Source organism: Sceloporus occidentalis, unplaced genomic scaffold, assembly GCF_023333645.1.
Source record: "Sceloporus occidentalis isolate IW3139 unplaced genomic scaffold, rSceOcc1.0.p SCAF_21, whole genome shotgun sequence".
Lineage (NCBI taxonomy): Eukaryota > Metazoa > Chordata > Lepidosauria > Squamata > Phrynosomatidae > Sceloporus > Sceloporus occidentalis.
Window position 1 is genome coordinate 1,557,286 of NW_028317001.1, and position 13,936 is coordinate 1,571,221.

The window sequence follows — 13,936 nt, forward strand, 5'->3', positions numbered from 1 at the left end:
AACAGGCCAGAGGGAGGGTTTGGGGGCAGGTTGGGACGTGGCTCCGGACTGGTTTCCGTGTCGTCTTTACAGCTCAACTGTGTCCAGGACTGCAGCCTTGTCTACTTCATTCAGGCAGACGATGAAAGCATTAAACGTCTAGTTAAGAACGTGGCAGAAGAGTCCGTGTTTCACGAACGGAGGCACCCTCCGTGGGAACCGCCTGCAGGGCCACCCTCCGTCCAGGAGGCCCAGTGGCAGGCGGAGCTTTCCTTTGGCTGCCTCTGGCTACAGAGGCCTTTGCGGAGGCCATCCCTCAGGGACGTAGCCAAGGGGGGGGTTCTTGGGGTCCAGACCCCCCCTTCCGTTAGATAAAATGAATGGTGTGTGCTGCCGTGCCGCCGCACCCAAGCCCCTTTATAATGGTGGCACTTAGTCTGGACCCCCCCCTTCCCAAAATCCTGGCTACGTCCCTGCATCCCTGATGCTGAGAAGCGGGCGACCGAAACGCTTCCTTCCTGGCTGTCAGTGACGCTCTTTAAACATATGGCTGAATGTCTGTACTCTATTATAGATGTTAAGGCTCTTTCTCCTTCTCCCCCTCCATCTGCAGGGAGGATGGCTGCCGTCTCCCTGGAAGCCCACTTCCAGCCCAGCAGCCTTGGCTCCCTTTGGCCTTTGCCTCCTGCTGCCCTCGGAGGAGAGGAACAGCCTCCTTCTTCGCTTGGCCCAGGCCCCAGGACAATCAGGTAAGAAACAGCAGGCAGACAATGTTCTGGAATGGAGGGGCTGGCCCTCTCTGGCCTCTTTTTCCCCTCTCCAGGAAGACATAATTTGCCCTGCAGGAAGCCCTCCTGAAAGGAACAATAGCTCTTATCAGGGAGTATTTTTAGGGTCCAAAAACAGGCAGAATATCTTGGAGATGTTTCCTGTTTATTGACTGCTGCGGTGCTTCAGTGCAGAGGGACACCTCTTAACCCACTCAGACTCAAGGGCCAGAGATCTCTTTTGGGAAGCTGAGACCTCCAGGTACAAGCCCCAACAATAACAGCAGAAACAACCCATCCTCTTGGTGTTGTGCATCTTCCAAGTTGTTTCCGACTTGTGTCCGCCGAGGCTGAGGTTTGGCCGGGGTGAGGCCAAGCAGAGTCTGTGGCTGTCCAAGGCATTTGCGCTGAAGGGAGCATTTAAGGGTACCAACTGCATGCATTTTGTTGCTCTGGGACTCTGGTTCTGGGGAACTGAACACAGCAAAGGTGCAGCAGACTGCAAAAACACATCAGTTAAAACCAGCCGAGCAACTCACAGACTGCATCCCTTTGCTGGAGATTTAGAACTAAGCACAAGATCCTGCTGGACTAAAGTTCAAAAACCTCATTAGTGTGGGTCAGTGGCCGGAGTGAGAGAAAGGCTGTGGCTGGAGCAGTTGGGGGATGTTGAGAAAAGTTGGGCCAAAAGCTAGCATTTGGGCAAGCTGTGAATAAAGTGAGAGGAGAGTGTGTCTGCATTTCTGCATGGAAGGAGGGATTGAGTCGGTTGCTTTGCGGGTGTTTATGGAAGAGGAGGAGCTGTGAGTGGGGAGATCCCAAAGCAGAGGAAACCAGAGGGAACATTCTGCTCTGCCCAAGAGGAAAGCCTCGCTCGCAGCTTTTGGCTTTGCTCCCCGGGTGGCACTCCCCAAACCTTCTCCTTTCTTGCTGGGAATAAAAGGAAACACTGGTATCTGTTGTCAGAGAGCCATTTCACCCCTTCATGGTCACAGCTCCAGAATGGGGCCGTGGCAGCTACCCCACAATACTGAGTTTTTCCAGCGGCAAGGAAGGAACCTGAAAGGGGACACACCAACACATACACACACACCAGCCCTGTGCATACGTTCCTCACTGCTGTAGTGTTCAGACTGCCTGTGCTCTTCCAGGCCCCAATGTCTGTGAGCAACAGCGCAGGAGTGGGGAGCGCAGGGGATGGCATGTCCTCCCTTCCCTGCCAGTGCTTCAAGAGGAGGGTCATTCCATTCCCATGTTTCAATCCCGTTCTCAAATACTTTCCAGCCTCTCCCCCACATTCCACCCAGCCTTCCTCTGAGAACAGGCCCTCCCCATAAGTAGGGCAGCCAGCCAGCCGGCCGCTCCGTGCAGGAACTTTCTCCATCTTTCTCAACTCCCCAAACTCCATTTAGCCATAAAGGCCTGGAAAGCAAGACACACAGACTGGGAAGATGTAGTTGAAAGGACTTAAAAGTCAGCAGCAGCCTTGATCTGCAGGGAGATTGCAGCCTCGCTCTTTTTGGTATAAGCTTCCAATTTGCCCCCTTTTGTGGACTGAGGAAATCTAATCTCTCAACGCACAGAACACAGCTGCATCTCTGCCCCCCAGAAAGACCTTTGACTAGCAGAGACACATGCACTCCCATTGTGGCAATGCTGTTATTGGGCTGGACACCAAAATCTCTTTGGCTGTCCTAGATCTGGTCCCCCTGCTGCAATGCTCACCACCCTTCCTCCCTCCCAGACAAACAACAGATGCACACTTGTCCATGGAGAACCTGGCTCTGAGGGTCTTCAGAAGACCCCTGCCTGCCCACAGCGGGGCACAGAGTGTCTGTACTTGGTACTGCGGAAACAACACACGCTCAGCACCTTGCAGTAAGACTACTTGATTTAATCAGTGTAATTCAAATCACTGGAGCACCACCTCAAGGTCTACAAGGTAGTTTACAATTTAAAATAAAGCAGTAAACAGAAACACACCATATCAACTAAGGAGATAGAATGGAAAGGGTTTGTGGAAACAAAACAGTTCTTGGCTGGTGCTTAAAGGACAAAAAGAAGTCTGCACCATGTACATCTTACCGTTCCACAAGTGAGGTGTCATCACAGGGGAGGCCTTGTCCCCAGCCACCAACTCTAACCTCTGGAGGCCCCGGGATCAGGATACAGGCCTCAGGGCTGGTCCTTCAGGTGCAATGTAAGGGTCTAGGTTTGGGAAATGCAGCACTTAGGACTGGATCCAGCAACAAACCGAAAGTCAGTGAAGGAAGCCACGTATTGGTGGATCCAGCATGAGAGGTCCCAGGTAACTGCTTGGCTGCCTCTCTCTCTTTGTAGGCAGCCCCCCAAATAACACAGCAGCAAACAGGGATGTTGTCGTCCCAGTGCCCATGAGTGTGCCAACAGTACAGATGGCATGTGCTTCATACCACAGATGTCCCTGCACACACTCTGTGCCACTTGCACATTCTGCATCAGGCCAGATCGGGTGGTTCCCTCAAGCGCTGAACCTGTTCTGCAAATGGAAATGCAACCATATTCTGGAATGGGTTGAACAACACCCCCACAAGGTCTTGCCACAATAACTTGGTATTCTGAATGCCACAAGATGCTTTGGCACATTGAAAGGCTGCAAAATAATCTAAACTTCACCAGCACAGGTGCTGCTGTACATGGACAGAATGTGATTTAAGGATAGCTATCAAACAAATTTAGCAAGAATTCCTTTCATACATACATACATTTTTCAAAACATTACAGGCTAGAAAGGATGGCCTATCTGAAAGGTCACACCAGCTGTGAAGTAAAGCAAAGAACAAAACAGGATGGCCACAGGGCTCTAAATTGGGGGGGAAATCTGTACTGGCTGAAACAGATTGGTCACAATTCATGAAATGAGAAATTATTTGTCAATAATGGCACTGAGGTGTTCCCTCAAGGATGTTGAAAGGCATAAAAACCACCAACAAGGGAGGACTTGCTCAAAAGCATCCCTGCACTCCTATCTGAGTTTGCTCCCAAGCTATTTCCTGTGCCAGCCTCAATGCCAAGGCTCGGGTTGACCCACAAATGGTACAAGAGGGGTAGAGCCAGGCTGACTTTGCTCACTTGGGATCCATTCACATAGAAACTGTGCATCACTTTAAACCAAGGAGGTCTGTGCAACTAAATCTACAAAACTCCTCAATTAGCAGCCATGCAAACAATTGGCCACAATATTCCTCTCCCAGAAACACTGACTGGGCCAGGAAAGTGGCGAGGGACAGGCCGCCTGGGTCCAGAATCCAAGAAGGGTTCAGCAGGGGACACTCAGATGGGGAGGAAGAAGCCGAGGGACGCTCTCTGCTTGTGTGCACAGAAGACTCTCTGGGGACAAGCAACACAGTCTCCTTCTGTCACTGAAAAATGCAGCCAGTGCAAGCACAGTGCTAGTTATTTGGGCTCCGGGTTTCTCCCCCCTTTTCCTTTAGTAAATTGGCTCCTACTCCTCTTGACGTGAACTTCCTATTGCAGAAATGGCCAACGTACACACAGGTCCCAGGCACATCGCTTCTCTCCAGAAGACTCCTGGCTGCTGGGTGAGAATCGGCAGGACCAGCCAGTCCTTTTGAACAGAGCAGCCAAGTAGGTTCACTGCCTGCTGGGGCCAAACCTTCTGGGGACATTGCAGGGTGGGCTGCTGAGAAGTTTCCTCAGCTGTGGCCCAAATCCTCTATGCATTAAAGCAGTGCTTCTCAGGCTCTGTGAGATGGGGCCTAGAGCCTTCCTTTACCTAAGGTTCCAGGGACTTGATTGTGTAGATCATGAAAAACGATGGGTCGCTCTTAAGGAAGCGGGTGTGCCACAAGCATTTGATTGTCCTGCTGCATAACCCGCATTCAGGGCAAGAGGCTACTCAAGACAGAATACAGAGCAACGGGATGGTTTCTGTTTGGGGCAAGGCTGAGACTTATCACTCTGTTTAACCTGTATGCTGAAGATATACACAAAACAGGACTAGACCCAGGGAAAGGAGGCATGGAAATTGGAGGAAAGAACATCAGCAATTTACGATATGCAGATAACTTCCTATTACTTTCAGAAAACAGCAAAGACTTGGAACAATTAGTGAAGAAATCTAGGAAGCATGTGCAAAACCAAGCTTGCCGTTGAACATTCAGAAAACAGAAATGATGACTACAGGTGAATTGGCTTACTTTAAAGCAGACAGTGAAGACACTGACATAGTTCAAGGCTTTTCATACCTTGGTTCACTCGATCAGAATGGAAACGGCAGTCAAGAAGACTGGGACTTGGAAAGGCAGCTATGAAGGAACTAGACGAGATCCTGAAGTTTCAAGATAGATCATTTAATACTAAAGTCAATATTGTCCATGCCATCACATTTCCATTTGTGTGTATGGTTGTGAAAGCTGGACAGTGAAGAAAGCTGATAGGAAGAAATCAACTTGTTTGAAATGTGATGCTGGAGATGAGTTTTGTGCATAGCATGGACTTCTAAAAAGACAAATAAATGGGTCTGAGAGCAAACAGGACTAAACTCTCTCTAGAAACCAAGATGACTAAACTGAGGCTGTCATACTTTGTCCATATCATGAGAAGACATGACTCACTAGAAAAGACAACAATGCTTAGCACAGTAGAAGGCAATGGGAAAAGAGGAAAACCTTATTCCAGATGGAGATACTCCGTCAAGGAGGCCACGGCTGCCAAGTCTGCAAGACCCGAGTTGGGCAGTGGATGAGATATGACTTGGAGGTCTCATTCCTAGGGTTGCCATAAATCAAAGTTGACTTGATGGCAATTAACAACAGGGACTGTGGCTTCTTTCTTTTCAAAAACTTGCCAGTGACTTGCAGCCCATGGACCATACCTTGAACAGCATTGTCCCCTAAAGGACAATGGCTTTATGGGCATGGAAAATACAGGGTGCACCATGTCAAGAATGGCTGGGTTTCCTTGGTTTGGCAAAGGTTTTCAGTGCTGTCAAGCCAGAAACCACACAAAGCAGCAATTAAAGACTGGCTGCAGAAAGGTTAGAGCGAGGCTGAATGCCTCAGCTTTGTTGTTTCACAGCCTTTGTTTGGGTGGATGGGGCGAAACAAAGTGAGCATCATTCTCCTCCTCTCTGAAATTGTCAAGCTCACGGAAACCACAAGAAGGGTGCCAAGTAGTAGGGCCAGCTTTTTTGTCTGTCTATTAGCTCATAAAGGCTTCACTGGATCAGAACTACCACAGTATGAAGCTGAAGACACCCAAAGCCACAAGAAAAGCCACGAGAGTAACCACAGGGTAAGCCAGAGGCTTCCTTCCTCCCTCCCCACATCCTCCAGAAGGCCTATGATTCTTTTCTTCAGCCAGATTATAACTTCCAACTGCGTTTACTCTACAACTACAAAACAAAATATATTTCTCCTCTCACATAAATTCTAAACGTGTTCCTATAAATCAGGAGCTGGAACCTGGAATGCTAGTTGTTGTTTTGTAGCTGTTGTTGTTTTAAAGAAAACAAAAGCAACCATTGACTATTTAACATGGTCTGGTTCCTAAAACAGCCCCTTGAAAAAGGGAGAAAGAGGTGGCCTTGGGCACAGGAGCCTTTTGGCCTGGTCTAGGTCTAGGAGAGGGGGGTCTAGTGGTCCCTCCTGGAACACTACAGCGGGTCGACACCCCTTGGTTGCTGAAGGCAGCAGGCCCAGCCTTCGCTCAGCACAATGCCCTGCAAGAGTCACTTCCTGCAAAAGTGATAGGGAGTATTTATTTCCTAAGAAATGATGTTCTGAACTGCTCAGACTCACGCGGAAGTGAGCCTGTGCCTCCTCTCCCCCCTGCAGAAGGAGAGGCCTCCAGCTAAGGCAGAGGAAAGGGTGGCCTCACTGCCCCCATCAGAGGTCCACAGGTAGCCTTAAAGGTCACACGGTGGCTTCTCGTTGCAAAGCTTTTCCGTCTCGCTGACCCCATCCCAAAATGGGTCCTTCTCAGGCAACGTTCTGTTTGGCTGAATCTGGAAGGAAGGAGATGACTGTTTGAAAGAGCCACACCCAGTATGTTGTTGGTCTTCCCCTCAGTCGTTTCCCCCCAAAAAAGTGGCCACGAAACTGGCATAAGGAGAAAACACTCTAAGCACACCTGAAGGACTCAGCAAGCAGCCCCAGAGCAGGCCCGGCCCTTGCTCCATCTTGCTCAGCCTGCCCAGTGCCAGTCCAGAGCCTGTCCCAGCCACACTGGGGAGGGCAGGACTGAAGCGGTGGCCCTCCAAGGCAGGGGCCCTCTGCCTGGCAGCAGGGCAGCAACAGTGAGGCAGAGGAAGCAAGATGGTGATGAAGAAGCAGAACAGAGATCTCTTGCAGCATGCATGAGCCGGACTCTGAGCCAGGAATTGGGGGGTGGGGAGAAGACTCCCACCCAAGCAGAACCTCCATGCAAAAGGCAAGTGATTTGGGAGATTCAGCAGCACTAAAGATAGCCCCAGAGAGCCATTTCCAGCCACCACAAGAGCCCACCCCAAGCCAACCCCTGAACTCCTAGGATCAAGCAAAAGTTGCAACTAGTGGAAGAGGGGGAGCACTGCGATGGAGGCAGAGCGTGCCCAGAAGACCTACGTGAAAGGGCTGGCTGAGGCCCACTATGGACTGCATCCTGTTGCTGTAGTAGCCCAGCAAAAATTCTCCTCCTGTTGCAGGAAGCTCCTCCGCACCAAGGTAAACCTGGGAACAAGAGAGTAAAGGCTTTCAGCTCTAATATCTGAACTGAAGCAAGCCTCAGGGATCATCACGGCCCCATTCTGTCTCACCTGCTTTGCATCATCCCCAGAGGAAATTTCATTGTCCTGCACCCAAGCATACATCACATAGTCATTTGGGTGCCTAAATGTCACCTGCATAACAGAGAGAGAGGAAGTCGCCATGAACACTACTAACAATTACTGAGAATGACCTGTAATACGCGAGCTATTTGTTCTGGTGACAGCCAAATAAGCTGCTTACAAGTCATGAGTGTTTCACAATTAAAGAATGCAAGGTGTGTCACAGGTTTGGAGAGAGAATCAAAAAGCACATGACTTGGGACAAGGCCAAATAGTTATTCATCATGCATCTATAACATTTCCTCCAAGGAGTTTGCTTTGGGAAACACATGGGTGTTCGGGCCGAAAGAGAGACAGTGCGACTGGTCCAAAGGATCCAAGATTTCCAAACCAAACCTCAAGGCCCAGTCCAAATGGCCATCTCTATTCACTTGGCTTGCTCTTGGCTGGCTCTCAGAAAACAAGAGTCCTGTGGAACAAGCGTGTCACCTGCAATGCCTCCCTCTCCCCTCTGAGCGCCATTTTTCTTCCCACCAGAGGCAGCAGCACATGAACTTTGGCAAAGCGCACTCACACCACTCCTTCAGCCAAGGCTTTCCTCTGTTCCAGCCAGTCAGCCAACCATTGGCTTCTCATTCCCCGGCTGCAGGGTGCCCCAAATTCTGTCTGGACTGTGGGGTTTCTGGGCAAGAACAAATATAGAGCTCCCTGCCGCACAAAGGCAGGCAACAGGAGAGCCTCTCCTTCATGAGGAGCAGCTCCTATTTGGGCAGCTGCAGTTTCAAGCATACGTCTTTGTTATTAATGCAGATCACCAAGGCACATAGTTCTTTGCAGCCCACTTTGGAGCCCTGCCCTGCAGGGAGGTTACCTTATAGAGGCCAATCCAATCCCAAGCACTGCTCAGGAATTCAGGAGCCGTAGAGTAACTGACAGTGGCATCTTGTTCGGCGGTCCAGTTGCCCACAGGATGCAATGTGACTAGTGGGGCTGATACCAGTGGCTTCACCTGGAGTAAGGAAGTTGCCTTGGATTAAAACATGCTCATTTGGTAGCCTCCTGCAGTATCCTTTCCTCCTGCATTTTGACAGTGAAGTCTTTGTGCCAAGCACCCTCCACACCAGGCCCAGGACTTTTGCATCATGGTTCAACAGAAAGCAACACAACTGGTCCACACCAAGAAGGCCAAAGGCAAAGAAAAAGGTGTGCGGAGAGGATTGGGAAGAGCACCCTGTTTGTTTTTTTAGAGGGGCTGGCTGGTTTGCAAGAGACTTCCACAGCACTTACATGACAGAAAGCCTGTCACAGATCAAGAAAACAAAAGATGAGAAACATTATTAATATGGAGATTAAAATCAGTTGGCCCAAATCTACTTAAAGTGCAGGATTGGGGGGGGGGGGGGGGCTTCCACGCAAGGTCACCCTAGGACTGCTCTTGTTTTCTAAGAGACAGAGAGTTAGTGAGCCGAGCATCAAACCAAAGAAGGGGCAAGCACACAGACACCTCAAAGACGAGAACCTGCAAAGACCAGACGCTCTTCCTCAAGCATCCAGTAGCCCAGCTTCACTTATCCAGCTGTTTTTGGAGGCCACAGATCATATTAGTCCTGGATTCCCTGAACTCCCTATATCTATGTCTAGAAGACAAGCCCAGATTGGGGAGGGGGGGGGGGAAGAAGGCTGCTACCTCAAGGCAAAAGGTCCCAGTGACAGGCTTGTGGTCACTGATGCCATAAATCATGTGGCTGACATAGTTCTCCAGAGAGACGGAAATGGCTGGCTCCTCTGGCATCTCTCTGGCTTCTGTGGTCAGGGGCAAGAGATGCTTCACTCTCCAGAGGATGCGATCTGTCCACGCCGGCTTCCGTTTCTTCCCACTGCAAAAGGAAGCAGAGGAGAAGCAGCAAGAACATGACAGCTTCCCCTAAGCGGCTATCAGTAAGTGCTTGGTACAGGCATTCAAAGCCACAACAGAGACAGAAGTATCAGCCACCCTCCCCTTCATTGCGTAGCTCAGAAAGACACACACAGAAGAAATCTAAAATGTAGAAGGTGTTAATAAATATTATGTGAAAGAAGCTAATGAGCAACAATCAGATGTTAATCAGGCTGCAGCAACCAGAGGCAGGTTCCCACTCATGTGTCCCATGTGAGAAGTTGCATCAAGGGTCTCCTTCACGGTGAGTGCTCAGGAGGGCCCTTCTCCAGCCCCCTCCTTCAGGCCAAGGCCCCCAAAAGGGTGGTGGTTCTGATGCGGCTGCCACTTCAGCCAGAAATGGCCAGATATCAAAGGAAACAAGGAGATGAGTGGCCTGGGCCACATTGTAAGAAGAAAGGTATGGGTAACTCCAAGCAGATCAAGCATCTACCTTTCTTCTTCTTCTTTAGCAACAGAAGGCCTGACTGTATTGGTTTGAAGGGATTAAGCTACAAGAGGATCAATCCCATTCATCAGGGCAATCGAGCAACCTGACGGTCATCTTTAAAGCGGCTGGGCAGAGTGGGAAATGTCAGCATAAGTGCCTTTGATTTGTGGAAGCCAAGTGTGGATGGTGTTCCTTTCCTGGCCCACAGAAGGCCCAGCTGCAGAAAGGCAAGGGAGCAACCTGGCCAGCTCTGGGGCACAAAGGCAAGCCAGGAAGGCTACTGGGCCCAAGCAGAGGTTTCCTACAGTCCCCTTCATCTCTATGAGGTCCAACACTCTCAACTGCACACAGACGCAAGAGCCTCTTTTCCTCTCTCAGATCCATCATACGGCAATTAACGTATTAGGAGCAGCAGAAAAAGTAGGACATGTTTGAAGCCATCTAAAGAAGGACGATCTAATAGCCTAATCTTCTAAAGATCTGAAAAGAAATGTATTGGAATTGCCTTACTTAAACCAAAATAACGTCTTCTGGCCCCTGGAAATACAAATGGGTGTTAGTTCAAGCATTCCTATCTGTCTATCTGCTTATCTACCTGAGTTGTGTTATCTTGAAAGAACGGGCAAAATCCCTGGTGAAGAGCCTCTTCATGCTCAGGCAGGCGACCAGCACCCCCTGCGGCTCTCAACCTACGTGCCATGCTGCCTTCCTGAGTGACCCAACAGAGTGGCCCCTGTGCCAAAGGCGGTGCCAAGGTGGAGGCCTTTACCTGGTGTCATACTCATTGGAGTAGAGGTCAAACTTGTAGGTGGGCTTGAACTTCAGGGGCCCCTCAGAGAATTCCTGCAGAAAGGCTTCCCTCTTCTTTGCCATGTTTAGCTGAAGAATTGAAAGCAAGAAGACCAAATAGAAATTAGAAGTGCAAACCGATCAAGCCTGGCTTCAAATGCAAACAGGGTCTCCTGGGAACAGCTTGAAGCACTCCTCATCTCTGCCACAAAAAAAAGATCAATGGTCTCTTTCTAGCAGGAATGGCTCTTCGGTTTTGCTGGATGGAGTTCCTTAAGCCCAAAACAACATGAGGATATACTACAACAACCATCCTTTTCTAGTCCCAGCAAGAGACAGAGTGAGAGTCTGAACCAGGGAACAAGGCGGTCTCTACCTCTGAGATACGGCTCCTCCACGACTGATATGGCCTAGGAGTAAATATTCCCCAAACAAACATCACATGGTAAAATGGGAACCCACATAAACAGTGGGAGGCAGTCTCTCCTAAGAGGAAAAGAGGCGGAAGGAACACATCACCTCAGGAGCCAACGGAACCGAATCGGGCAGCAGTACCTGGTCCTTTTCCCACAAAAGACTGAAGCGGCTCTTGTTTATCGACTCTCGGATGAAATGCAACCCGTAGTCTTCAATCCGAAAGTTTAAATCACCAAACCAGAAGAGGACACTTTGGGAAGGAAGGTACAAAGAAAGGATTAAGAAAGAACTACAAAGACCAGTTCAGCAGAATCACAAAAGCTTAATCGGAGCTTCGGTGCACATTTCCTTTGGGCACAAAGCAACCTTTCTCCAATCCTTCTTTGAATGGCATTACTTTGCTTAACAAGTCCTACAGCGTCTGAGGCAATGCTTCCCCACTGAAAGGAACACCTGCTTTAAAAGTGGTGTCTTTAAGAGAGAGGTCGGCTTGACTACTTAAAACTGCAACACTGATGGTTTCCAGAAACCGAGGCTCCTTTCCTGGCAATGGAAAGAAGGAGAGGCTTCTGGCTTGGAACAGGAACTTCCATTGGTCTGCAACAGAGCAACCTTCCTGCAGGGATTTCACCTCTTGCAGGATTCCTTGATACTGAGTTAAACCTGGCAGAGAATGCCTCCCCCCACAATGCAAAGCCAGGTGGCAAAATGCCCTCAAGCCACTGAAGGGCCCCTTTTCCCAAATGCAAGGGGCACTTACTCGTGATCCAGGACGCTGGGGATATTCTCGCCCTCAAAATGCTGCATCTCTAAAATGTGTTCAAAGTCATCCAGGCGCTGCTCTGCGTTCTCCATGTGGGCTGGCAAGTGGCAGTTCAAGAAACAGACGGTGTGCCCATATAGAGAGAAGCGGGTGGCGACCCCTCCCTTGTTTCCCTGCAAGATGCGAGAAGCCAAGGCTGCTGAGAGCGCACCCCCCGTTTTAGCATCCCCCCCGCCAAAAGGGCTTGCATTTTTGAAGCCAGAGAAGCCCCCCCCCCTTTCACTGCTAAGCAGAGGGCCAGGAGTTTGGAGGGTTCCTGGGGCTCTGGGCAGGAGCTCCTTCCGATGCCCAAGAGGCTCACCCAATATCCGTAGAGCCCTGTCCGGGTGAACTGGCTTCGAATGTCCCAAATGAAAGGAAGGAGGGCTTGCTTTGCAAAGACCAGGAGAAGGAGACCCTGCATCCGGATGGAAGACACCTGCCAAGAGTCAAGGCTGGCCCTGAGCACTGCCAGGCAAAGGCTATCTCCCACCCGCTGCCATCACAAGATGGACGCCGGCCCAAGGACCCCAAAGGAAGGCCAGCCCCAGTTTTAGGGGATGGAAGTGACAGCCCGGCCCTTAAAGCACCTGCTCCCCGTCCTCCGTGGGACCCAGGAGGAGCGGACGAGCCAAGCAGCGGTGGCCCTTTGCTCTCTGCGGCGTTTCTCAGTGGGGCCAAGGCAGAGCCCAGGGATGGTGCTTGAGGCAGCCGCTCCTGCTTCCAGAGGGAGCCTTGATCCAAACCCTCTGCCTTCCCCAGAGCAGCCGACCGGAGGAGGCTTTGCAAGTTGCCTCTGGTTCTGGGCAAGAGGCAGATCCCGAGGGAGGGCAAGGAGGCCTACCTTGACGAAGCCCAGTGGGGAGAGGACGGCCATGAAGAAGTGGCTCCAAGGGTCATCGAAGGCCATGTCTGAGAGGAAGCTGACGATCCGGGAGTTCACCTCCTGCAAGCTAAGCACCAGCCCTTGGGTTGCCCAGCGGCTCCTGGTCCCGGCAGCCTCTCATTGCCATGCCCTCCTCCACCTCCTCCCTTCCTTCCTGCCTCCCCACCGCAGGAGCCCTGCAGACAGAGGCGCAGAGACCCACCCGACGACGTAGAGGTCCACGGAGGGCTCCGGCGCGTTGAGGCCGAGCAGGGAGGAGACCTCCGGCGGCGGAGAGGCCGTGCCCACGTTCCAGGTGACCAGGTGCAGCCTGGATCAGGGAGAAGACACACAGGGAGGGAGGGAGGGAGAAGTGGTCAGCGGGGAGGCTGCTCCTGCTTCCTTCCCGGGCTCCGCAGCCTGCCTGGTTCCCTCGGACGGAGGAGGGAGGGAGGGAGGGCGGCACCTGATCGGCGGCGGGTGCCTGGGCCTCCTGGCGCCGCCGGCGCAGCGGAGGAAGGCCTGGTCGAGGGCGAGGGAGACCTGCTCCTGGAGCTCCTCGTCCGAACTGACGTCCTCCACGCGGGACATCAGCTGCGCCACTCGCTGCCGGAGCAGGAAGCGCCCCGCGGAGCCCGCGCTGCTGAGGCTGCTGCTGCCCAGGCTGAGGAGGCTGGCCGAGCGGCTGCGGGAGCCCAGCAGGCCCTCCTCGCCCTCCGCCTCCTGCTGCTCCTCCAGGCCCGGCGGCAGGGAGGCCGGGGACGCCGCCATCCTAGCCCGCCTGCCTGCCTCCCTCCGCGGAGACTGAAGGGCCCAGCAGGGCTTAAGGGGACGGTCACGTGCCCCGCTCTCTCCCGTCCTCCTCACCCGAGGCCCTTCGGACGCTGCCTCCGCTCCATCGTGGGCGCCGATCCCGGAGAAAGGCCCGCCGGCCGCCCGGGAGCTCTCACCAGGCTCCGCCGTCGTTCGCACCACGTGACGCTCCCGGCCAATCGCGAGGCAGCGGCAGGGGGCAGCGCGCCCTCCCATTGGCTGCGGCGCACGGGCACCGCCCCTCCCTGGCCCTGAGCACGTGATGCAAACAAACCCCCCCAGGCACCGGAAACGGGGCGGCGCTTCCGGTCTGCCTCTTCGGCCGGAAGT

General features: G+C 52.1%; 1 protein-coding gene across 3 annotated transcripts; it reads right to left on the bottom strand.

The window, feature by feature from the left end:
• Window positions 1-2,619: 2,619 nt before the first annotated feature.
• INPP5K (inositol polyphosphate-5-phosphatase K) lies at window positions 2,620-13,753 on the bottom strand. 3 transcript variants are annotated; one of them, XM_089483872.1, is made up of 13 exons: window positions 13,661-13,753; window positions 13,017-13,124; window positions 12,773-12,881; window positions 12,251-12,346; window positions 11,887-12,062; window positions 11,265-11,376; window positions 10,690-10,799; window positions 10,431-10,457; window positions 9,242-9,431; window positions 8,426-8,563; window positions 7,543-7,626; window positions 7,352-7,456; window positions 2,620-6,753 (listed from the first exon to the last, which is right to left on the bottom strand). In XM_089483872.1, exons 1-13 carry the CDS (start codon window positions 13,690-13,692, stop codon window positions 6,655-6,657), a joined length of 1,386 nt encoding a protein of 461 aa, XP_089339998.1. In that variant the 5' UTR covers window positions 13,693-13,753; the 3' UTR covers window positions 2,620-6,654. The 3 variants fall into 3 exon arrangements, with proteins under 3 accessions (XP_089339998.1, XP_089339997.1, XP_089339999.1); XM_089483871.1 differs by having other exon boundaries at window positions 12,251-12,367; XM_089483873.1 differs by lacking the exon at window positions 10,431-10,457 and having other exon boundaries at window positions 12,251-12,367.
• Between the last annotated feature and the right edge of the window lie 183 nt (window positions 13,754-13,936).

Excerpts from the sequence above, each read along its gene's own strand:
- INPP5K (XM_089483871.1), bottom strand. The coding sequence starts at position 13,692 with ATGGAGCGGAGGCAGCGTCCGAAGGGCCTCGG. Across the intron at positions 12,063-12,250 it reads CAGGGCTCTACGGATATTGG|GGAAACAAGGGAGGGGTCGC; the intron begins GTGAGCCTCTTG and ends CGCATCTTGCAG. Across the intron at positions 9,432-10,430 it reads AAGACGTTATTTTGGTTTAA|TGGGAAGAAACGGAAGCCGG; the intron begins GTAAGGCAATTC and ends TTCCTTTTGCAG.